At 37.8% G+C, this 25888-nt stretch overlaps 1 protein-coding gene across 1 annotated transcript in view; it reads left to right on the plus strand.

The window, feature by feature from the left end:
- Window positions 1–4726: 4726 nt before the first annotated feature.
- Window positions 4727–25888, plus strand: part of EMC2 (ER membrane protein complex subunit 2) — a 42696-nt gene continuing 21534 nt past the window's right edge. Inside the window, exons 1-5 of the mRNA XM_080646193.1 lie at window positions 4727–4841; window positions 7726–7839; window positions 8351–8415; window positions 9183–9268; window positions 15712–15769. Coding sequence (XP_080502319.1) covers window positions 4802–4841; window positions 7726–7839; window positions 8351–8415; window positions 9183–9268; window positions 15712–15769 — 363 coding nt within the window. The 5' untranslated portion in view covers window positions 4727–4801. The remainder of the gene's footprint in view (window positions 4842–7725; window positions 7840–8350; window positions 8416–9182; window positions 9269–15711; window positions 15770–25888) is intronic.

Genomic DNA, 25888 nt, shown 5'->3' on the forward strand with positions numbered 1-25888 from the left:
AAAACATATATATTGCAAATGACGGCAAACTTGGAAAAACTAGAAGTACTTAAATGCTATGGTTGTGTCAGCAAAGGGGGCATAGGCTCTTGTGTTTTGGTTACATAATAACTTACATAATGTTTTAAAAATGTAATAAAAAACAATGTTCAAAAGCTTCCTAAAACAATTCCATGTTAATCTGGCTTTTGGTAAAGCAAACTCTAAGGAAAACTTCCTTGCAAATGTGAATGGAATGAAGATAAAATAAGTTAATATTTTCCCTTAAATACAAAGAGATATGGTTATGATTCATTAATTAGAAACATTAACATGATTTAAAAGCTATGGTAAATTTCATGAGTTGTAGTGAGACCAATTTACTTGGATGGGTGATTGTCAAAGTAAATAGAGGTTATAAACCAGAGGTGGGCAAACTTTTTGACTCGAGGGCCACAGTGGGTTCTTAAACTGGACCGGAGGGCCGGAACAAAAGCATGGATGGAGTGTTTGTGTGAACTAATATAAATTCAAAGTAAAGGAGCGGAGGGGAGAGCAAGAGAACCGGATAGAACAGCCGGATCCGGCCCTCAGGCTGTAGTTTGCCCAAGGCTGTTATAAACTATGCTACATAATGTGGGCTACTTTAATTCACTATGACTAAGACAGAACAAATCAGATAGTAGGTTCTAAATAAATGATTTGATAAAGATGCTGACTACTGTAAAATCAACTATGATGGCCAATTAAATACAATGTCCACTTTATTTTATTTATTATTTTTGTTAATCCTCACTATTTTTTCTATTGCTTTTCAGAGAGAGTAGAAGGGAAGGAGGGAGGAGGAGAGAGAGGGAGAGGGGGAAACGGGGAAAGAGAGAAAAAAAGAGAGAAACATTGATGTGAGAGAGACACATCAATTGGTTGCCTCCTGCTGGTGCCCCGACCAGGGGTTGGGGAGCAAAAACCATAACCCAGGTATATGCCCTTGACTGGGAATCGAACCCGGGAGCCCTCAGTGCACGGGCTGACACTCCAATCACTGAGGGATGCCAGCAAGGGCCAATGTCCATTTTATAAATGTCACAGGTTTATTCAATTAGTTGTTTTAGTCTTTCATAATGTCTGAAAATATAAATTTAATTAAGTAAACCCTGGCCATAAAAGAGAAGCACTCTAGAGTGTTTTGTGGGTCAGTCTGGCTTGATAAATAATCAAAGCTTATACCATCTCAAAGAAAATGTGGGCTTATTCAAAGTTATTCCTTTTTGACCCTAGTTCACTCTAATGAATTATCATTCTAACTATTCAAACATGATAGTGGAGGGGGAAAAAAGCTTCACCTTAAAAATAAAAAGCATATCATAGTCATGTGCCTTTTTCATGGTGCTTTTAAGACCATTAAATGAGATAGTATTTCCAACGGTGTCTGAAACTGCAGTCTAATATTTAGCTGCTTTGATATTTCCTTGATATTTGTCACCATTTTAGGCAGTGTTCCATCAGAGAAACTGTATTACATATTTTTAACATTCATGAATGAAAACTCTTTTTCAAAGGAGTAAGACGGTAAAGGCAAAACTTTGAGAACATCTTGTAAAGGTAGATTTATAGAAAACATAATGTTTACATTTTCAGGGTTATGGTTTTATCTATAAAAGCTATTTCTTTTTTATTTACATTATAATTACAGTACAAAAATTTAAAGAAGTCTATAAAAAAGGAATACTGTCACAGACATACCAGTTTTTTCCTGAGTGTGCCTGATGAAGGCAGGTTTTATTAGATATTTGAAATGTTACTATATGGAAACAATCACTTTTCCCCACTTCAGAGTGTACTATTGGTGACAAATGTTCCCTTAAAAACATTTTTCCTATAAAAGCTTCATTTTTCATCCATGATCTAAATAATTCATCTCCTCCATATGAATTTCCCATTTTTTTACCTACTAGTGGCAAGAACTTGAGAAAAATCATTTCACTTCAGGGTCTCAGATTAGGACACATGTACAGTGTCCATTAGTGTTTTTTCAAAATATGAGTCATTACTCCATTAGTGGGGCACAACTAGTATTTTTATAAAATAAAATGGAATTGACTCAATTTGAGTAGAAAATATAGAGGACAAGACATATTGTAAGGCTAGTTTGTAAATTTTCAGCTTTAAGTATATGTATACATACTGTATGATGATGTAAAATGTATTCCTTAGTATGGCTGCAAGCAGAAAACTTTAAAAAATATTGTTCTAAAGAATCATAAGTACCTTCTAAGACAGTGGTTCCCAACCATTTTTTGGCCATGCCCCAACTAAGCATCTCTAAAATCCTGATGCCCCTCCCCACGTGACATATTACTCTTATTATTCAGCAAGTGAACTCCTATTCACATGGAGGAAGCCTAAAAGGCCATTAACTTGGTCTAAACAAGCTTCCAAAGAACATGGCATCCATGAAAGAGGAAAATAAAAGAACAAAAGGATAGTTGAAGTGCTGAGGAAGAAATCACTAAGGAATTGTTAAAAAAAATAATAATATGAAAAAATGGAAAATAAAGTTTCAAAGCATGTAATAGAGAACTAAAATGCATAAATATGTCACAAGGCCCCTAGAACCGTAAGAAATGCAAAAAATTCATTGTTAGTAACTCATTCTCAAACTGCCCCCCTTAAAAATCAAACTGCCTCCCTGTGGGGTGTGCTCCACGCTGGGAACCACTGTTCTAAGCCTACAATGAGATTACTCTGTATTTCAGCTCAAAAATTCTGAAAATGAGCTTTTTCAACCTAGAGTCAAATATGATTTATCGCCTAATAGACAATAAGTAGCTAGCTATAAGGGCATTTAAGTAACTAGAAAATATTTACACCCTCAATTAGTTGTAACCATTAATTGATATACATTGTACATTTTTAAAAGAAATCTTCTTGGCCTTTTATCTCCTCAAAAAGTCCAACAAAATGTTGGGCATCAACAACTTAGTACAAATATTAATTTGTATATGTATGCCACATACTATGGTAAGAAGTTGGGAGAGGTAAAACTAATTGGCTGTTTGTCTTTTTTTAACTCTACTTTCTTAGCTTGTGGGATAGGACTCTTTTTTTCTTTTCAATGTTGATTGCATCTTTTCATGAACTCTTAATTATGTCTGTTATGCAGGAATTGTTAGCCTTCTTTCCTCACTTCACATATTGCCCCCTTTATAATTTCGTGTTCTCATTGCTTCAAATATTAAATATATGCTTATGACTTTCCAATTTTTGGCTTCCACTCCAGACATTTCTCCCTGGCTAGATCCAAAGGTTCCTGATAGCAATTTGCCAGGTGGGAAAGGTAGGGAAGGAGGTTCCCGTTGTGAGGTTAAGAGGAGCGAAGCGTGGGGTTTGCGATGGTCTCATTTATTCAGTATTTCATTTATTCATAAGCATTTGCATATTGGCTGCTCTGATGGAGTTTAATCCAGAGGGACAGGCAGACTGGTCCTCGGAGTGTTAGGATATAAGGATATGGGTGGCACAAAGACATGTAACGGGACATAAAGAAGCCCTAGGCCACAGGTACTGTCAATTTAAGAAACATTCAAACCCGTGAAGAATTTTAATGAGCTTATTTGTGCCAAACTGTAGACAACTGCTGGGAAGCAAAATCTCAACCGATTGAGATAATGCTCTGAGAACGGCCGTTTTGCACCTTACTTTGTACATTACAATCAAAAGAGGAGACATATGTGGGTTTCATGAAATCCACCGGTGATAGATTAGGGAGGTGGGAGAAAGCAAAGTGGGGAAACCTCCGGGAATGGATGAAAAGGAAAATGATAGACACATGCTTCTTTTACATAGGTGGGTATAGGACAGTTAACAGTCAATAATTAATGACAATGAGAGGATCTGTGGTCTCCCCAGAGTGGTGCCTATGCTTTGAGGGGTCCAGGGAAAAGGAAAATTACTTTTGACATTGCAACGATATGTTCTTGTAGATGCAAAAAGACAATAGACAGCCTCAGCTAAGGTAAAGACTGACCTTGGTCACGGAAGATGCCCACCTCGGACAGGACTACCCACCATAAACTGCTTAGTTAAAACAGTTTTAATTTCAGCCCATCTTCAGAGGTTCCTTTAGGTATCTGAGTTTGCAAGGCCCCACGCAGGCCTTCCCCGAGGTAGTCAGGTTAGCATGCGGCCCCTTTCTGTCCACAGTACGTAACAGGCAAAGGCCGAACCCCACCTAGTCCCTCAAAGAGACTTAGGGAAAAACTTAGTATCAGTTTAGTCGAACATTAAAAAATAAATGGAGAGAGATTGCCGCTGAGGAAGAAGGAAAGTTGGGGACAAACAAAGGATTCGGGCAGAACGTGGCGCTGCAGCAGGCCATGAGAACAAGGAACTGATTAGGGAGTAGGAAGAGGATGAACACACCTAGGAGGTGGAGAAAAGGGAAAAACCAGAAGTGCACACATTAAAAATCCCGCATTCGTTAAAACTCCGTGGTAAAAAACACACACCTCACGCCAACCAAGCTCAGCCGCCTGGGCGTCCTCAACCGCCCAGCGCCGCGGGTCCCGCCCAGCTCGCCCCGCCCCCTTACCCGGCGTGGGCGTCTTCAACGTCCTGGTACCGCCCGTGCACCGCCCAGCTCGCCCCGCCCCCTGGCCCGACAGCCCCTCCTCAAAGCCGCGTGCACGTGCGCGGCGGATCCCGCCCCCCTGTGCTTTCTCAACCAATGAGAAATGGTGTCGTAATTCGCCACCACCCGGTCTCAGGTCACGTGATCGCGTGTCTCCGCCCCCTTCCCCAGCTGCCTCTAGGTTCTGAGAAGATGGCGAAGGTGTCAGAGCTTTACGATGTCACTTGGGAAGGTAACAGAAGGTGGAGCGGGCGCGAAAAGACCAAAAGGCCTGGGAACGGGTGCGGGACACCTAGCGCCCTTGGAGGGCTGAGTTCTCTGCTCTTTCTTCCCGCACTGCAGCTCTCTGAACGGGCTGAGTTGAGGTGGTGGCCAAGGAGGAGGTGGAGGCTGGCCTGTATCTTGCTTGGCCCGGCCACCCAGCGGTGTCAGCGCTTGTGTCCCCACCGCTTGTGTTCATCCTAGACCAATTCAGGGGCCCAGGGCAGCTTCTCTTCTGAGGCGGGAGGGACCTGGGGCTTCTGGGCGGCGCGGAGAGGGCGGGATAGGTTCCTGCGGCCAAGAAATCCAGGACCTGGAAGGCCCTTTGATCGAGCGCTGTGTAGTAAGGCTTACAGCTTTGTGCAGAAAAGGTGTGTAGGAGACCCACGAACTCACAGATCTCCCTTCTTCTGCATGCGACTTTACGTCTCGTTTCCTCTTCAAGGCTGAATTTCTGATATCTTCCCTTTTTAATGACTCCTTGTTCCACTCCTCAGAACACATTTACATACACAACAGAACTTCTTACTCCCGCAGGAATGTCTTTTCTAAAGGGGAAAAGGACCGGTATCTTGGGCATGTGCTCAAGTGTGATGGACTTCTTCCCCATCCTAGTTTAATGTAAGGTGAAGTGTGTTCTTTAAGTCTGGAAGCAAACTTTGGACCAGTTTTGGAACAGATTTTTCCCTTCTGAAAAACTTGAGCGGGAAACATACTTGAGAAGAGCCTTGAGTTTCTCCAACTCATGAAATATCTGTATTTGAAATTCATATTCCCAGCGTTTAACAGGAGACTTAAACAGCTTATGCGTTTAAGGGATGCCTTGTTCCAGTGGTTAAACAATGGCCTGATAACATGTGTACTGAAAGTTATATTCACCCAGGGTGAATAAATATCTCTAGGATTACAGAGTTGCAAACATGTATGGGAAAAGGTAAAATTCCTTTATACTTGAATTGAGTTCAATGATTATTGGTTTTGTGGCCTCTTGCCTACTGTGAATCTCAGTGTTTCTACCCATATCAGAGAATTCCACGATATTAAACAAGAAAAGCGCTTAGTGCTCTATCTTGGATATATGAAATTAAGCAGCATACAGTCCCTACCTTCACGGAGTTCACCGTCTAATGAGGACAAACCTGTCAATAGGTAGTTTTAAAAGGCTTCTCAGGAAATATTTCTTAAGTTGGATGGTAGATAGGTGGCTGTTATTTTTAATGTTTTTTTGAAAATGTTTTGAATATGTCATGCTTTTTATTTTTAGAAAGTGCTGTTTGGAAACTATGTTCAATATAAGTTTCTTAGCCCTAACTGGTTTGGCTCAGTGAAGGGCCCCAGGTTCGATTCCGGTCAAGGGCACGTACCTTGGTTTCCAGCACATCCCCAGTAGGAGGTGTGCAGGAGGCAGCTGATCGATGTTTCTCTCTCATCGATGTTTCTAACTCTCTATCCCTCTCCCTTCCTCTCTGTAAAAAATCAATAAAATATATATTTAAAAAAAATAAGTTTCTTAGATGATAGTATCATGTATATAATCTTAAGGAATGAGTAGGTGTGTACCATCAGACAAGGAGATTGAACTAAGTCACTTGGACTGCCCTGTGGGCAGTCTAGAATAATAACTACTTCACAGGTTTGTTGAGGAACCAGAGAGAACACACGGGAAAGTGCTTTTAAACTAAGTGCTGTATAGGAAAGATGATCTAGCTCCGACCTGTCTCCAGCTTTGTGTTAAACTGTTCTGTCTTTCAGCGCTGACAGTGCTGCCTTTTGTTGAATTCCGTAAGTGTGCCATGCTCCTCTTGCATTAGGGCTGGACACGTGCTGTTCCTTCCACTAGGAGTGTTCTTTCCTCATTGTCCCACTCTTGTCCCCATTGTACTTTATCATTTCTCAAAATTTCCCCTCAACAGTCACATATTTTAGAGAGTTTTCCTTGACTATCCCACAGCCTTTCCCCATCCCTCCACCAAAATTTAAAAAAGGGAAAGAAAAAGAACAAAAACCAAAAAAGCAACGAAACCTACCCCTTGTCCTTTAAACTATGTGTTTTTATACTCTTGAAGCACTTACCCACTTGTGTTAAATTGTAAAATTTTCTCTCTCCTAGAATGAAGGGTGGGACCAGGCCTCTTGATCTAGTGCCTGATTTATGAGAGGAACTCAGTATTTATTTGCTGACTAAATGAATGGTTAATTAGATTAATAATAAACATTAATAAATTGTTACCAAAAAAACTAAGTAATTTTTCTAGTGTTGGAATAATTTCTTTATATATTTCTATGAGGGCTGTCAGTTGGACCTAGGTCCTCAGGAATTCCTTTGAATCATATAATGAACTAAAGTTGTTTAAATGGTTAGTTCAAAGAGTACTGTAAATCTCATTATAGGAGAAGTGATCACATGTTTATATAGTACATCTAACATTCTCCTAGTCTCTATTAGGATCTATAGAAAAAGTAGAATATGTGGTTTATTTATTCAGCCAGTTGAAAATTATTGAGGTTTATTAGAGGAGTTATTATTTAGTGATTTGGAGGTGGGACAGAGTTATAAGGAGGGTTCATTGAGGTTAGGGTATTTGGGCAGGATATAGATAGGATACCTAGCACAATGCCATTCATTACTTTTAAAGATAGTTGTATTATTTATAATATATTTGTAGTCTTCCAAAGGATCTGTCTTTCTTATTAAATTGGTATTCTGCTTTATGAACTTTGAGATACATGGACTTTTATATTAATGTGAGTTTATTTTCTTTATCAAAAAATTTGACTTCATTTTAGTAATTTTGACATTGATCAAATATATATATGTATATATATATACATTATAACAAGTTTTGTGTTTTCAGAAATGCGAGATAAAATGAGAAAATGGAGAGATGAAAACTCAAGAAATAGTGAGCAAATTGTGGAAGTTGGAGAGGAATTAATTAATGAATATGCTTCTAAGCTTGGAGATGATAGTAAGTTTTTTAATTTATTATCTTTATGTTTGGCACATGTCTATTTACCATTCTTAGTTTTTTTTAAAAAAAATCTTATTTTTTCTAGTGTTTATAGCAATCTATCTGTGATTGTCACTTTTTAAAAACTTCTCAGGAAGACTAATGATACTTTATTTTGAGAAGGCTTTATAATTTCTGTTAGAAGTAAAGCTATCAGATAGGCCTTTTTGTTTTAAAGCTCATAGGGCTGCAGTCCTGGTCTGGTCAAAATGTATTTCGTAAAGAATCCTTTAGAACAGTAAAGGTATTAGATAATTGGAAATTTTTTTTTACTTGATAAGATACTGAAATATTTTACATTGCTGAAGCATATAAGAATACCTTCTTTTCTTAATTGCTGATAAAATACAGTAAATCAATTTTCAGTTATAAGTACTTTTCTCTAAAATACCAAACAGGAAGAGTTCATTATCTCGTTTTTGTTGGGAGATTTTATAGTAAATTTAGTTTTTTTTCTCTATGTATCTAGTTTGGATCATATATGAACAGGTGATGATTGCAGCTCTAGACTATGGTCGGGATGATTTGGCATTGGTAGGTATTTAAACTAATTTTATTTTATATTTAATATGCTTCATGGATTATATGTGTAAGACTTAGTATATGGCTTGTATAGAATGCTTTCTATAGCTGGCTTTCAATGCTACTCTTAAGGGTAGGTAGGCCTAACTGGGTACTTTGAACACAGTATGTTCTTAAATCTTTTTAACAATCCTGAGAAGTAGATATTTAGTATTCCAGTTTTACTGAAGAGGATAAATTAGTTGAAGGTTATCTGCTTCCTATGCTATATTATAGAGTATGTAATGAGAAGTAGATAGTTTAAAACAAGTTTATCTTTTGGGTTATTGAATATCTTTCATAGTATATATTGTTAAATACTATTTTGTAATATTGTAAATGTATACCTTAAACTCTTAGAAAGTCCTAACATTTGCACAGCATGACTTAAATTACTAATGCTGCTTTTAAAATAGAGAATGATAATAGCTATATTTTGAGCCCGTATCTGCTAGTACTATGCTAAATGCTTTACATCATGCTTTCTTTAATTTTCACAATTATTTCTTTGTTTGTTTGTTTTTTGTTTATCCTTACCTGAGGACATTTTTTCATTGGTTTTTAGAGAGAGTGGAAGGATTGGGGAGAGAGACAGAGAGAGAAACATCGATTGGTTGCCTCCCACACACACCCTAGCCAGTTTGGCTCAGTGGATAGAGCATCAGCCTTATTTGTAGCCCATTTAGTATATGTAATATAATTACTACTTTTCAAGTCTTGTTTACCAATTATTTTTTTAGTTTTGTCTTCAGGAGTTGAGAAGACAGTTCCCTGGCAGTCACAGAGTCAAGCGACTAACTGGCATGAGATTTGAAGCCATGGAAAGGTAACTGAGTCTCGTAAACAGTGTGGTCCCATTTGAAAACAGCGGATATGAGGCCTGTCTTTATGTTCTCCTATGTTTATGGCAGCATCATTGATAGGGCAAGATCTCTTGCTCCTGAGATTCAGAGTAATGTCAGAGTGCTTCTCAGCATAAATCCTGGCCTTTACTCCCAGTAAATAGGACTTGACATAAAAGTGTAATCCACTTACCATCTCTGGGCTAGTGAAATAGATTATATTTTGCAATAAGAATTGGCTTCAAATAATCCTGGTTTTAGGATTTAATAGCTGGTTACCTAGCAAATTATTTAACTTCAAGGTTTTTTTGCTTCACTCCTCTGTAAAGCGAGAATATTACCAACTTGTCAGAATTTTGGGGGGACTTACAAATATATGTGTAGGACCCTCATAGGCATTCAAGGTATAGAAACTATTATTATTAATTTTTTTATTGAGATATGATTGACATTATTGTATTAGTTTCAGGTGTACAACATAATGATGTGATATATATGTATAATGAAACGATTATAGTAAGTTTAGTTATCCATCACCACCCATAGTCATGAGAACTAAAAGTTCTGCTCTCTTAGTAACTTTCAATTATAGCACAGTCTTGTTAACTATAGTAACCATGCTGTTAATTATAAGTGGAAGTTTGATCCTCTTCACTCATTTCACACACTCCCACCTCCAGCCCCACCCCCACCTCTGGCAACCACCAATCCGCTTTCTTGATCTGTAAGTTCAGGTTCTTTTTGATTCCACATGTAAGTGAGATCATACAGTACTTGTCTTTTTGTCTGACTTATTACACTTAGCATAATGTCCTCAAGGTCCATCCAGGTTGTCATAAGTGGCAGAATTTCCTTTATTTTTATGAGTAAATAATATTGCATTGTATACACGTCACAATCTCATCTGTTGATCCATGTCTTGGCTCTTGTAAATAACGCTTTCATGAACATGGGGATGCATATATCTTTCAAGATAGTGCTTTTGTTTCCTTTACATAAATACCCAGAAGTGGAACTATTGGATTAAATAGTAATTTTATTTTTAATTTTTTTTAAGGAATTTCCATATTTTTTTACATAGTTGTTCCAATTTACTTTCCCACAAACAGTGCACAAGAGTTCTCTTTTCTCCATGTTCTTGTCAACATTTATGTCCTGTCTTCTTGCTACAGTAAGCTGTGATTATCTGTGTTTACATGTCTTCTAATTTTGGGAGAAGTGGTTTGACCTGTGACTTTAATTCTCTGATGGATCTAGAATTAGTTGGTTTGTCCAGTTTGTTTAGCTTTTTTCTTGTGTGGATGGGAGTGACAACTTCTAAGATCTTTTTACTTGCTGTTCCAGGAACCAGAAATGTTGAACATCTTTTCATAAAATTATTGACCATTTCTATATCTTCTTTGTTTTTAAATTGGGTTATTGTCTTTTTTTATTTAGTTGTAAAAGTTCTTTATATATAGTCTAGATACAAGGTCCTTATCAGATATACTAGAGGCCCAGTGCAGGAAATTCGTGCACGGGGATGTGGGGAGGGTCCCTCAGCCCAGCCTGCACCCTCTCCAATCTGGGACCCTTCGGGGAATGTCCAACTGCCTCTCGCAGTCCGGGACCACTGGCTCCTAGCAGCTCGCCTGCCTGCCTGCCTGATCGCCCCTAATCCCTCTGCCTGCCTGCCTGATTGCCCCTAACCACCTCTGCCTCACCCTGCACCCAGGACCCAGATTCCCTCCTCCGGCCGGTCGCAGGCACCCGGGACCCAGGCCGGCTTTGCCCGGGCTGGCCGTAGCCACAGGCGCCCGGACCTCGGGGCGGGCAGCTTGTCCCTCTCCTGGGCCGCAGGTGTAGACTCAGCTGCTGGCGCCCGGGACTGCGGGGCAGGCGGCTTGTCCCTCTTCCGGGCTGCAGCCCCAGCCGCTGGCGCCTAGGACCCCCGGGCGGGTGGCTTGTCCCTCTCCCAGGTCGCAGGCGCAGGCTCAGCTGCTGGCACCTGGGATTGTGGGGCGGGTGGCTTGTCCCTCTCCCGGGCCACAGCCTGGCTGGTCCCCATTCCTCTCTCCCCAGTGTTGGGTGTATGAGCTGTTATGGCGTGAAGGTGTGAAGGCGTGATGACCATTTGCATATTAGCTCTTTATTATATAGGATGATTTGCATAAATAGTCTGACACTATTCATTTACTTAATGCAGCAATTTTAACCTTTTTCATCTCAAGGCACACATAAACTAATTATTAGAATTTTTTGAAACACCAAAATATACATTTTTTGTCAATCTGACAAAAAAGGTTTTAATTTTGATTCATTCACACAGATGGCTATTGTTATATTGGCTGTTGTCATTTTTTTATTTGACAATCTAAGGAAAAGGAAATCATTGTTTCTGACTTAATAGTCAGGTATTGCATGTTTTAAAAATTCTTGTGGGCCACAGCACACTGGTTAAAAATCACTGGCTTAGTGGTGTCCTTTGAATTACTAAATTTTTTGATCTTTTATTAAGTCCAGTTTATTTTTTTTCTTTCTTTTACTTTTGGTGTCATATTTAGAAACCATTATCTTATTCAAGGTCACAAAGATTATGCCTATCTTTTAAGAATTTTGTAGTTTTAGCTTTTATATTTAGGTCTTTACCCATTTTGACTTAATATTTTTTATGATTCGAAGTACATGTCTATCTTCATTTTTCTGCATATGAATATTCAGGTGTCCCAGCACCATTTGCTGAAAAGACTATGTTTTCCTTATTTGTCTTGGCACCCTTGTTAAAAACAATTAAATATAAATGTGAGGTTGATTTCTGGGTTTATCATATATTGCACCATATTGATTCTACACTCTGTTGGTATTGTGGCTTTGTATTAAGTTCTAAAATTGGGCATTGTGAATTCTTTAGCTTTTTTTTTTTTTTTTCTCCAAGATTATTTTGACTATTTTGAATCCTTTGAATTTATGCATGTATTTTAAGATCAGCTTATTTTCACCTTTTTAGCTTGTTGTTTTAGGTAAGATAATTAACTTGTACTTCAATTGTAGTAGTTTGTTTCAAACCGGATTTATTGATATAATTTTTCTCAACCCCTTCACTCCTGGGCTTACATGTTTGTTTGTGTGTACATTTTAATCTTTTTGTATCCTTTCTGTAAGTTAGCAAACGATATAGATAAAAAAGTAAGTAAAATAGTATTAGTTTAGGTTAGCAGAAGCTAATTTTGAATCAGGACAGAATGGAAAAAATCTGAAAAGATTGCTCCTGAATCAGCGTAATAATTGTTTTTTGTTTTATCTCAAGTGGTATGAGTCCTTAAACCATTCTTAAAATATATGAATGGCAGAATACATTCCATAGTCCAAGATGAATGATTTTTAAAATTATGTTGTGAGGGATTGAGTGGTACCAGTTTTTAATATTTACTATCCCTTTCCAACCAAACAAAATATTGATATGGTAACAAGAACTTATTGTTAAGTGTTGCTTCAGGTTTTCTAAGAAACTCAGTGAACTTTAATTTCTTTAAGCCTTTTTAAAAAGTGTTTTTATTGATTTTAGAGAGAGGAAGGGGGAGAGAGAGAAACATCGACCCATTGGTTGCCTTCTGACACACCTTTACTGAAACCTGGGCACGTGACCTGATGATGCTCCAGCTATGTGAGCCATACTGGCCAGGGCTAAGCCTTATCATCATTATCATTATTACTAGAGGCCTGGTGCACGAAATTTGTGTACTGGAGGGAGGGGGCGTCCCTCAACCCGGCCTGTGCCCTCTTGCGGTCCAGGACCACTCGCTCCTTACCACCCGCCTGCTCACTGCTCCTTACCACTTGGCTCGCTGCTCCTTAGCGCTGCTGTGGAGGTCGGAGAGATTCCCGCCACCGCTGCTGCGCTCGCCATCCATGAGCCTGTCTTCTGGCTGAGCGGCCTTCCCCCTGTGGGAGCGCACTGACCACCAGGGGGCAGCTCCTGCATTGAGCGTCTGCCCCCTGGTGGTCAGTGCACGTCATAGCAACTGGTCGTTCTGGTCGTTCTGGTCGTTCCGCCGTAATGGTCGCTTAGGCTTTTATTATATAGAAGATTATATGTTTGTTTTTATAGAAACTCGTAGAACCATTTTACTTAGTAAAGTTTTAATGTTTTTATATGGAAGAGTGGTTGTTAGATGTGCCTTTGTTAAATAGGATCATTAATCATTGATTCTCATACATGATTGTGTAAATTAGAATATGTGGAATTTTAAAAAATAAGTAGTTGCCTTGCTCCCACTTTACTGAAATCAGTTTGTGGGGGTGTAACCCAGATTTTTCTTTAAAAAAACCCAGCAGGTAAAAAGACAGGTATCAGAACATTGTTGACTAAATGAAAATTTTTGTTGACCTTCAGTGTATTAGGATCCTCTAGAGGACCCCCCCGCCACACACACACACAGACATTTACATACACAGAGAACCACATATATAAATGGAGATTTATTATGAGGAATTGACTCATACAATTTTGGAGGCTTTGAAGTTCCAGAATCTGCCATCTGCAAGCTGGAGATCCAGCCAAACTGGTGCTATAATTCAGTCTGAGTCCAAGTCCGGAGGCTGAGAACGAAGGCAGCCGATGGTATAAATCTCATTCTGAGGATAGTGGGAGGTAAGATGAGATGTCCCAGCTCAGAAATGAGGCTGTAAAATAGGGTTAAATTCCTCCTTTCTCCACTTTAGTTCTATTCAGACCCTCAAGAAATTGGATGATGCCCACCCACATTGGGTAGGCAGTCTGTTTTGCTGAGTCTACGGATTCAAAGCTAATCTCATCCTAAAACACCGTCAGACATACCTAGAAATAATGTTTGATGTGAGCCAGTCAAGTTGACACATAATATTAACCGTAACACTCAGTTTTTACATAAATTATTTTTCAAATTACAGTATAATTTAAATATGTTTAAATATAAAACTAGATATTAGTGCCTTATGTATGTAGGTTTTATACAACTATAAAAACAATGAATGGCTTCATATCTTTCTCTGTTACTTCTGATATCTTTTCCAGAGGTATTTTAGTTGGAAAAGATTCCCAGGTGATTCTCATGTATTGTCTTGTGACAATTTCTGCTCTATAGCATTAATTTTGCCCTTGTTTTGCATACTTTACTGATTGGTTTCGTTATTATTTAATGATTTTATTTTATTCCATCATTTAGTTGTAGATTCTTATGAGGCTAGCAGACCTATTATAGTACCATGTATTGGATGTCCAAACTAATTTTCTTTATTTGAATTACTGCTGAGTCTACTTGACTTAGTGTGCAGGGATGTGGACACATGGAGTGAACACATTTACAAATTCAGTCTGCTTTTATTTTTTTCAATAGTCTGCTACAGATAACAAGAATAGGTAAAGTATTCTTACCTATTGGCATTACCATAATCACCAACATTGACTTGGGTACAAAATTTTGGGGTCACTGTATAGTTGAAAGATAAGTCACATGATATAAAGTATTCATATCTATCAATAAAAGATATCTTCCAGAAAATGTCATTAAGAGAAAAATATAAAATTAAAAATAATATCCTATAGGGAACTTATGAAGAGATCCCAAGACAATGTATCTGCTATGTCTGGTTTTAGAAATACTGCTGTAAAAGTTTTTAAACATCGTTTTTTGCTTTCTTTAAAGATCTTTATTCAGAAGTGGAGAAATTGATAGGAAGGGATTTGGGGGTTATGAACATTGTTAGGAAGGAATTTCAGAATCACTCAGCTTTTTCTTTGCATCCCAATCAAGGTTATTATATGTAAGAGTATATAGTTAAGGAAAGTTTTTTATTTGATTTCTAATATATCCCTACTTAGATTCTCTATCACTTAATGTTAATTTTGGCTTCTTAGTTATTTACTGTCATATGTGAGTATTTTTTCATTTGATAAATTTGTTAACCGTTTCTCTCATGAGATGGTAACCCAGCAAAGAGTAAGTATTACGTATGGATACTCAGTAGGTGCTTAATGAACTGAAACAGCTCAACTAAGAAAAGCTATTATAAATATTCATTAAAGGAGAATTAATACATAGATCATTCCTTGTGAATGGATTTATTAAAATTAAACTTTTCCTTATGTTTTATTGGTTGTAATTCTAGGTATAACTAGGATCATAAAGGTATCTCTTAGTGCTGCTAGATTTTACATTTGTATTTAGGCCCAATTAGATCAGTATGTTTTGAAGTAACTTTTTCTAGAAATACTTTATGTGATACTTTTTTCTATTAAAAAAAAAACCACACCATAGCAAACCTTACTATTATAGGAATATAAAAAGTGACTTGGATAACAATTATAAATGCATGTAAAGCCCTGCCAGTTGCATCTTTTCCAGTATTTACCATTTGTCACTAAATTTTAAGTTCATGATTCTTGATGTTTCTTTTTCTTTTTAAATAGATATGATGATGCAATACAGCTATATGATCGAATTCTACATGAAGATCCAACTAACACTGTAAGTTAACTAATAGTTCTAAAGATGATATAGTTTATTTCAAAAGGCAAAATTAATTCGTTTTGGAAGTAACGGGAAAATACATATGGAACTATGTTTTATTATCTTATTTTAAATATTTCAAGGTGGATCATTTTAAAAAATAGGTTTAAAACTCTCCAGTTAAATTTGACTTATGAGATATCTTACTAAAAAAAATTAATTGAAATTTGGGAAGAAAGAATTTTATGTGCTTGCATAAAAGCCCAGCAAATCTCAGTGTGTTTTTTGTGTGTAATATTTTGTTAAAGTTTATGAAATAGTAACTTGTCTTGTTTGTGTAGTTAAATTTTAGTTGTCTTAATGAGAAATGAAAGAAGTCATCTCAGTAATTAGTATATGGAGTTAATGAAGGTGTTTTGTTTTGGATTTACTTTTTTCTACCTGAATAAGAATTACTATATCATATATAAATATATTTAAAGGAAAAATATGTAAATATCTTTAATTCTGATTTTGAACAAATTTTATATCAGTTTATTGGACAAAATATTTGTTCCAAATATACTTATATAATATAATATAATTTGTTTTAAAAATGCCTTGGTGAAAAAATTTTTTATTGTTGAGAACATTTTAGTTTAGTATTGGTATAATGGCTTCTCTCAGATTTACCTTGTATTAAATGAAAAGTTAAAGAGAGACTTTAAATAACATCAGGCATTTTTAATGTTTTATGTTGTTATGTCCTTGCATACATATGCTGCTAAAATAAAAATATTTTTAGAAATTTTAAACAAAAGCAGTTTGAGTTTGTATTGTCTTTTTATAAAAGGAGAAATTCTTACGTTAACACATAATACAAAAACATGGTGTTCTCTTATTTAGCAATATTTCATTAAAAATATCACATTCAAAATAAGCTAATAAAATATATGATTGTGGATTATAAGATGCAGAAATGTTTAATAATTGAACATGAGTAACTTGATTCATTTAAAAATAAATTATGTATGCTAAGTTGGGAAATGATTTCATATTGAAGTGTGCAATTTCTAGATAGCATTAAACCAAGCATTCATTGGTCATAAATCTCTGATCTCTGCTTGTCCCTTTTGATACATTATTTAGTAATACTTCTGTATATTGCTTAAAAGATGGAGTTTTTTTCCAGTTTTTTGAGATATAATTTACCAGTAACATTATACAAGTTTAAGTTACACAACATGGTGATTTTCTATCTATATATAGAAAACCCTAATATGCAAATAGACTGAATGGCAGAAACTGGTCACTATGACGTACGCTGACCACCAGGGGGCGCACTTGGAACATGGCGGGTGTTGGCAGCAGGCAGCAGAGCACAGAACATGTGGGCATCAGCCGGGCGGGATGGTAGAGTAGGTGAGCAGGGGCGCCAGACCAAGGCAGGGCCCCTGTCACTGTCATTGGGGCGAGCCTCTGGTGGTTACTGAAAATTCTTGGTTCCAGCATGCTGTGGTCCCGCCTGGTGCTTGCATCTGCTGCAGGTGCTTAGCACCTGCCCCAACCGCTTGGTGCTGTCAGCAGGTGCTCGTGCATGGCGGCTGCCGGCTCTGATCGCCCCTGAGGGCTTATCTGCCTCCCCTTGCTCCTGAGGGGCGATTGGGGTAGCAGCTGTCCCTTGCACCCGCTGCTGGCGCCAGCCCCACTTGCTCCGTGCCATGGGGTCGGCACTGTCAGTGCATGGGAGCAGCCGCTGCGGGAGCGGGACTGCCGGCAGACAGGACGGGGGGGGGGGGACTGGGGGGACTGTGGCAGGAGGGGCCGGGTGGGGGCATGGAGGATGGGCCGAGACCTGCCCCTGTGCCCACTGCAGCTTCACAGCCCACAGTTCCTTTCAAGGTGCAAGAATTCATGCTCTGGGCCCCTAGTAAGTATAATTTGAAATGTTTTTTATTTGTGTTTTTAATATCCCACCCCTGGGAAACTTCCCAGGTTTTTTTTTGTTTGTTTATTTGTTTGTTTTTTTTGGCACATATTTAAATGGTAAGGGTTCATTATTTTGTGAAGATTCTAAGAATATAGAAAATTCAGGGAAAAGTTTTGGCAGAACTACAGATCCACCTATTATTTAAAAGAAAAAAAAAGAAACAGCTTCTGTTACTTTTGTCTAGATATTCCCAATAAAAAAAGGTAGTTAAAATAGGAAAGTTTTGAATAGTATTCTAATCTTAACTGTATAAAAAGCACTGTTTGTTGTTCTGAAGATTTTGTAATATTTTTATTTTAACTATAAGACTTGACCTGTTTTAAAGGTATTTCATTTTTTTACCCATCCACACAGGGTGGGGCAAAACTAAGTTTACAGTTATACTGATAAAGAATATTATAATTATAATTAATAAATAATACAGGAATAAACTGTGTTTCATGTACTCACAATTGTAAACCTATTTTTGCCCTACCCTGTATATTGAAAAAATGAAATCAAGTTTCTGAAAAAAGTTTGAGTTTCATATATTTTTCTCATATTAGGTTAAAAATTTAAAGGCACAAAATACAACACAACCAGGTACAACACACAAGGCACTGAACAGAAATGTATTCATGATATTAATAACCCCAAATAAAGGTGACCACCAGAGAAAGGCAAATTAGGGGCTAGGAGAGAAAGAAGAAGAGGAAAAAAAAGAAAGAAAGAAAGAAAAGAGTGCCAAAATGAAATTGGGAAAAGGAAAAAAAAGTAAGAGGGAAAAGAAAGAGAATAAGAAAGAAAAGGGGAACAAACTATATATATATGGGGAGAAACTCCAATAGAACAGCCACTAATCCCAGCAAATGCCAGCAACAAGTACCTGGAGATGAATACAAACTACAAACAACAATTAATATCAAGCGAGGCGAGGAAAAACAGATGCAAAAAACAAACAAAAAGCAAACAAAACAAAAGAATAAGCAAAACAATCTCACAAACAAGCATAAAAAATCGATATAATCAACATTCAAGCAAACAACAACAAAAGGACAGAGAGAAAAACAATTTTTTGGATAGAGAAGAGAGAGGTGTGTATGAACTCGGAGCAGGGGATTGGAAATTAGATATATAAGTAGGGTGAAATTTTAATGGGATAAAAAGAAAGAATAGGGGAAATCTGAATCAGGAAAAGGGTAAGAGAAACAGGACAACAAAAGGGCAAAAGTTAGGAAGAGAGTGATGGCATAAAGGTATAGTTGAGATAGAGTAGAATGATGCTAAAGGAAAGATGAAAATAGAATGTAGAACACTAATCTCAAAGTCAAAGAGAAAATAAAATGACACTTTTTTTAAAAAAAGGTAAAATAGTAGTAATAATAATACTGGTTGAAAATAAAAATGTAATAATTTAAAAGGTAAAATCAAGTGAGGAAAAAAAAATTAGTTTCTTAAGTAAGATGAAAAAAAAAAAATAAAAATAAAATGTGCAGTAGTGAAGGTCATTCACTTCCTCTATTGTTCTGTTTGGCACGCCTGTTTCCCAGTCAGGACAGTATTGCAGTTCCCTGCGTTCCACTGCTCCTCAGTGTTGTAAGCCCGTCCTGATTTTTAAGCAGGCAGTGTGTCTTACTTTCTTGTATTCCTTTATTTGTGATTACACAAGAGTCAATTTGTGATTCAGCCCCTGGGTGGCAGTGTTTCTGGGTTGACCTCCGGGTCTATAGGTCCTCTCTAGCCTGTGCTTAGATCCTGCTTTCCCTGTGGCATTCAATACCGGTTTGTGGGAGTGGGTTGCCCCAGAGCTGGTTCTCTGACGGTCACTCCCCGTTCTGATCCCCAGGTTCCAGAAAAACAACTTTCCCCTGCAGTATCCTAGGGTATCCCCAACTGGGTGATCCTATGTATTGGGCTCAGTAATCAGAAGCAAGGATTCAAAGAAGAGAAAGCGCAAGTGTGCGAACTCCGGGTCTGCATGCAAGCCTGCACAATCCCCTTTTCCCCCTTGTGTCCAAGCAGCCGGCACACTCCCAGAATTTTTAGGCTGTTCTGCATCAGATCAAAATGGGTTGATTTTTAGAGATCCTCTCTGTTAGCAGCTCTGAGGACCCCCTTCCACATTCACGGATCATGCCAGCCCAACAGCCATGGATTTTTCTAGGTGCAGACTTCCCCCGGTCCTCCAGCTCCCGCAGTGTGCGCGTTTCTCTGTCCTGCCGGGACCAGAGACCTCACCTTATCCCTGGCGAAATCTGACCTTTCTGTGGTGGAGTGTAGAGCTCCTCTGAATCTGCGTGTTTGCGCCAATTGGAGACCGGTGCTCTGGGGTTCGCAGCTGTTCGGTGGGTGCTGCAGTTGTAGATTTTCAGGTTTCAGATAACATCCACTTTCCCCTTCAAGATGGCGTGGCCTCCGTCTGAGCCGGTGGCTCCGGGAGGGAACCCAGCAGCAGTGAGGGCTGCCGGGTCAGGGGAGCCCCATCCAGCAGTCCCCCACCTTCTCCTGGAGTATAGCTGTCCCTTAACTCTCCATCAGACACTCCCCATGCGACCCTCAGCTGTTCTTTCTATCTGCTTGGGATACGTCTGTCTGTTCCACTGCCATTTTTCCACCTCCTCTTAGGTTAAAAATTAATATCTTGTAATTTATTTTCTTGAAATTAGGAATCAAACATTTTACTTTTGTGTCAGTTTAAGTTGAGGATATTTTAAATAAGTTATTTCACTTTTTCAAGACCTAAAATAATATGTAATTACTAGAAGCCTGATGCAGGAAGATTCGTGCCAGAATGGGCCTTCCTTTCCCTGGCTGCTGGCACCGCTTTCGCTCTGGCCAGAGCCGCCTTTCCACCTTCCTACTCTGCTCAGAGGCCCCGCCCCGCTGCTTGGAGGCCACGTATGCAAATTAACCCATGTTTGTTGGTTAATTTGCATACTCACTCCTGATTGGCTTTGGGCGTCGCGAAGGTACAGTCAATTAGCATGTTTGTCTATTATTAGGTAAGATATATAGTTCTGTCTTTGTAGTACTTTCTACGTTTTATGGCTTTAAGACTGGCCAAAAGAGAAATTCAAATGGTTCCCCTCATTGACTATATATGAAGTGGTAGTAACTAAATGTTTTAGTTGTTAGGTGAATATTTTAGAACAAGGTGACTAAAATCAACTGTTAAATGTATTATTCTTTTATGAGAGATTATTTATCTAATCTCTACTCAGTCCCTTCTGTCTTGCTGTAAATGATTATTATGCTTCATGAGCCACCAAAGTGTTGATGTTACTAAGAATTAAAGACACTGTTTCTGTTACTGTATCCGTAGAAGATACTGAGGTATAGACATTGAAGGAAATAACAAAGCCATATAAGACCTAGAACTGAAAAAGTGTATTAGGGAAAGACTTTACTTATATTAAGTAGTCAAATTATTATTTAGAAGACATCACAGTTTCTTTTTCCAAAGCACCTTCATTATCTCAAAGATGAGAAAGTCCAGTTCTGTTTTCATCTGTAGTTTTAATTCAAGCTTGTAACTGTAATTCTTTGCATTGTCTAAAAGTGGTTATGTGATTCTTTTACTGGTCTTGTGCATCTATGTTCCTAGATAAGCACTATAGAAATGAGGTTGTTATTCAAGCTTTATAGAGCTCTCTTTATGCATTCATTATTTCAAAAATATTTGTTGAGTGCTTGCAGAGTGTTTGGTGTTGGGAATAGAAGGATGAATTAAACACCATCCTTGACTTTGCTTTTAGGGTAGCAGGATGATATAATGAATGGATTTTGGACTTTGAGATAGACTTATTAAGTCCTGGTTCTTTGATGATTTGCTGTGTGATTTTTGAGCCTTGTAGGCTTTGAAAAATGAGTGTGGCTTGAGACAAAGCCATCGTATTTCATGAATGGCATGAGTAAGTCTTAACATTAAAGCACAATGCCTACCTAGGGCAAAAAGAATAAAGTAATTATAATAGAAGTTTTTAAATTTTTCTTTTGGGAAGTTACTGAAATGGTACACCTTCTCCCCATCTATTTAAAAAATTTTTTGAAATACTCTTTTGAAAAATAATATTAATACCCAGGTTAAAAATTACAAATAATACAAAACAATGTGTAGTGGAAAAATAAGTCTTTCCTCTCATTCCTGATTTCAAGTCCTCCTTCACTTAGTCAAACATTGTTAGTAATTTCTTATGTATTTTTCTAGATAATTTTTTTCCTATACACTTACGATATGTGTGTACGTTTGTGTATCCCTTTGACAGGGAGAATTGCTGAAAATGCCAATGGTGGCATACTTTACCTAGCAGTGTATTTTAAAGGTCATGCCATGTCAGCATAAGCTTTATATCATCCTTTGAGAAGCTGCATAGCATTGCATTGCATGGATGTATAGTCTCTGTCTTCATGAAAAACAGTTTTACTGAAGACCCTTTTGGTGAACTCTTATGTTGATTTTGATGTCTTCCTCCCAGAAGGTGTTGCAGTGGATGTCGTTTGTAGGATAGATTCCTGGAGTAAAATATCTGTCAGGAAGTTACATGCATTTTAAGTTTTGATAGGGGTTACCAAATTTCCCTGCACAAAGGTTTTTTTTTTTTAGCTGTCTACAGTCATTTCTATGGTGGAGGAGATGCTACTCTCTCTGTATCCTCCCACAGGGCATATTTAACTTTTGCTAGTCTGATTGATTAAAATGTTACCTTGTTATAATTTACATTACGAGTGATGTGGAATATCTTTTTTAAAAAATACTTTTTTATTGATTTTAGAGAGGGAAGGAGGGAAAGAGAGGATCTGAGAAACCTTGATTGGTTGCCTCCAGCTGCACCCTGACCAGAGACTGAACCTGTAATCCAGGCATCAAACACTCGACCTTTTGGTGCATCATCCCAACCAACTGAGTACACCAGCCAGGGCTCCCCAAAACCTTTTTTTTTATATAACATATTTTTATTGATATCAGAGAGGAAGGGAGAGGGAGAGATAGAAACATCAATGAGAGAGAATCATTGGTTGCCTGTCTCCTGCACACTCCACACTGGGGATCAAGCCCACAACCTGGGCATGTGTCCTGACCCGAATCGAACCGTGATCTCCTGGTTCATAGGTCAACACTCAACCACTGAGCCACACTGGCTGGGCTTCCAAAACCTTTTTGATGATTTTTTCCTTGACCTTGGGTAGTTTCTTCACACACATGCACTGATCAATACCAAGCTGAGTACTCCTCATCAGGAACCTCCAGAGTCCTTATTCTGTTTTTTCCCCGCTCCAGTACTCTGGACTATTAATGCTAACCTCTTTGATCTTCCTAGACTCTCAGCTCCTTCTTCTGATCTCAGAGTCTGCTGGGCTCAATCTGGTTTTCTTCCTCTCTGCACAGCACCCTTGAAACTCTCTTAAGGCAGCAAGCCAGGGCAATAAAAATAGGGCTCACCTCATTTGTTTCCTGCCTCTCAGGAATTACTGTCTTTTGCTGCCTGTTGTCCTGTGTTTTAAAATGGTTGTTTCATGGCCCTGGCCTGTGTTTTTCTCAGTGGTTAGTGCGTCAGCCTGCGGACCATATGGTCTCGGGTTTGATTCCAGGTCAAGGGCACATACTTTGGTTGCAGGTTCCCCAGCCCTGGTAGGGGTGCTTGTGGGAGGCAAACAATCAATGTCTTTCTCTCCTTCCTTCTTCCTCCCCTTCCTACTCTTCCCCCTCCCTCTTCCCCTTCCTCTCCTTCTCCCTCTCTCTGAATACAAGGTTGTTTCATGTATTTAGTCCAGGTCTTTGGTTGTTTCAGACAAGAGGGTAAATCTGGTCCCTGTTACATCATCTCAGCTAGAAATGAAATCTTTGCTTAATGTTCATTTAAATGATCAAGATAAATAAAGATTGGTTCTTATGTCAGAACATGGTGCTATTTTTCTCAAAACCTGGAAAGGGCTGTATATTATGTGACTTAGTAATAAATTATTATTGCCTGTATGATAGTAATTGCCATGTAGGTGGTTTTTAAGCTCTCACATTAGGAAAACTGGCTTCACATACTTAAATAGTTACCGCTTAAAAACTTGTTTTAAACTTCAGAATATTAGGAAATAAAATGCTATACCTTTGGTTTTACATGATTAAGCACTATATTGCTCATATAGTAGAGATTTTTTGGGCATGTTTCTTAAACTGATTAATAAGGCCCCATCTTTAAAATCTTTTCTTATACCTCACTGTTAAGTATTTATTAGGTGGACAACAGTTTTTAAAGTAGGCTATTACAAATTTAATACAGAATTTGTTTTACATTATAAATTATATTTCACCTACGAATACACATAATTCAAAATAACATTATTTAATTTGCAGTATTTCAGATTCTTTCAAGTATTTTATAGGAGGATCTAGGATGCAAATCAGAAATTTCAGATCTTCTAATTCGATCTCTTTTGATGCATTTATGTTGTTTAAACCTCTATTTTCCATTTATAAAAAGAATAGTTTTTAAAAGACATTTTAAAAGATTAATTATTCTTGAAACACTATAGGAGTGCTTTATAAACTATATTCTGCAGAATGCTGCTGACCTAAAAATATCGATGTACGTTCGACCGTAGAGAAATGGTTCTGTTTCAAATCACTGAGAAAATGAGGTTAACAACATTAGACAGACGTTTTTAGTACACCTTTCTTCACGAATCTCATACTCTGCATAGTGATGTCCATTACAGTGTTCATACCATACCTCTTATTATGACTGTAGAAGTATTAGTTGCCATTCAGGGTTATACTTTGACTTTTGTCTGAATTGTGATACTTGGATGCAATATTTTCAACACGTTTCATTGTATCTATATAAATTATCTCATCTCAGCTGGTGCAAATCCTGTAAGGTTTGGGGTAAGATATCAATGTCACACTAAGCAAGCCTGTGCCTGTTTTTTTTTTTTTAAATATATATATATTTTTTAATATATTTTATTGATATTTCACAGAAAGGAAGGGAGAGGGATAGAAAGCTAGAAACATCGATCAGCTGCCTCCTGCACGCCTCCCACTGAGGATGTGCCCGCAACCAAGGTACATGCCCTTGACCGGAATCGAACCCGGGACCTTTCAGTCCGCAGGCCGACGCTCTATCCACTGAGCCAAACCGGTTTTGGCAAGCCTGCGCCTGTTTTTAAAGATCTCATAAGTAGAGCTTTTGGCAAGGCTTAAAACACAAATGTTAAGCACAAAGCAAAGGTAAAAAGAAGGAAGATAGCATTCATTTAATATCATTATATTCTGAGTATTATTTTAGTTGCTTTACAATGATACTTGGAGATTGGTGATATTACTGAGGTTTGTAAACAATAAATATTTTGCCCTTGATTAGAAAACTGGTAAGTGAGAATAGTTGGGCTTTAGTTCTTTTTTTTCCCCAAAAAAATCTGGACTCTGTGCTCTACCGTATGGAATAAGTATCATGAAAAATGAAAAGAATAAACAATTAAATTTGTTTCAAATGATATTGGATCAGTGAAATTAAATATATGTCCAAAAGGAATTAGTTTCTTAATTATATGGTAATTTATTCCTCACCTGTTTGCAGAAGGACTTCGAATAAGGCTTTCATTTGAAGTCTAATATTTTCCCTAAAGGCTCTAGGATTGAGTTACTTTTAGAACTTTACTTCTACATTTCTTATAAATTATTGAGACTTTCTAAATTTTACATATATTATGGTGCTTTCATTGTTTTACATACTGAAATTATTCCAAATATATTTGAGTACCTTCTGTGTGGTGGGCATTGCGCTAGGCCTTTGGCCTGAGTCAAATATTCGAGGATGCACATTTTTAACACGTAGGTTATTTTTTTGTTACTGAAATATTGTTTGTTATTGCTATTATTGTAAACTAGAGGCCTGATGCACAAAAAATTCGTGCAAGAGTAGGCCTTCCTTCCCCCAGCTGCCAGCACTGGCTTCCCTCTGGCACCCAGGACCCGGGCTGCTTCCCTCCAGCCCCGGCTTCATCTGGAAGGACGTCTGGTCTAATTAGCATATTACCCTTTTATTATTATAGATATTGCTCTTGGTCTCATTGGGGAGTCTCTTGATTTTCTGTGTTTTTTTTTTTTTTTTTACTCTCACTTCTTCAGAGCAAAATCTCCCACCTTTTTCATTCCTTGACAGGTAGCTCCGTTAGTCTAAAGAGAATCCATC

This window comes from Plecotus auritus, assembly GCF_963455305.1.
Source record: "Plecotus auritus genome assembly, chromosome: 11".
Taxonomy (NCBI): Eukaryota; Metazoa; Chordata; class Mammalia; order Chiroptera; family Vespertilionidae; genus Plecotus; species Plecotus auritus.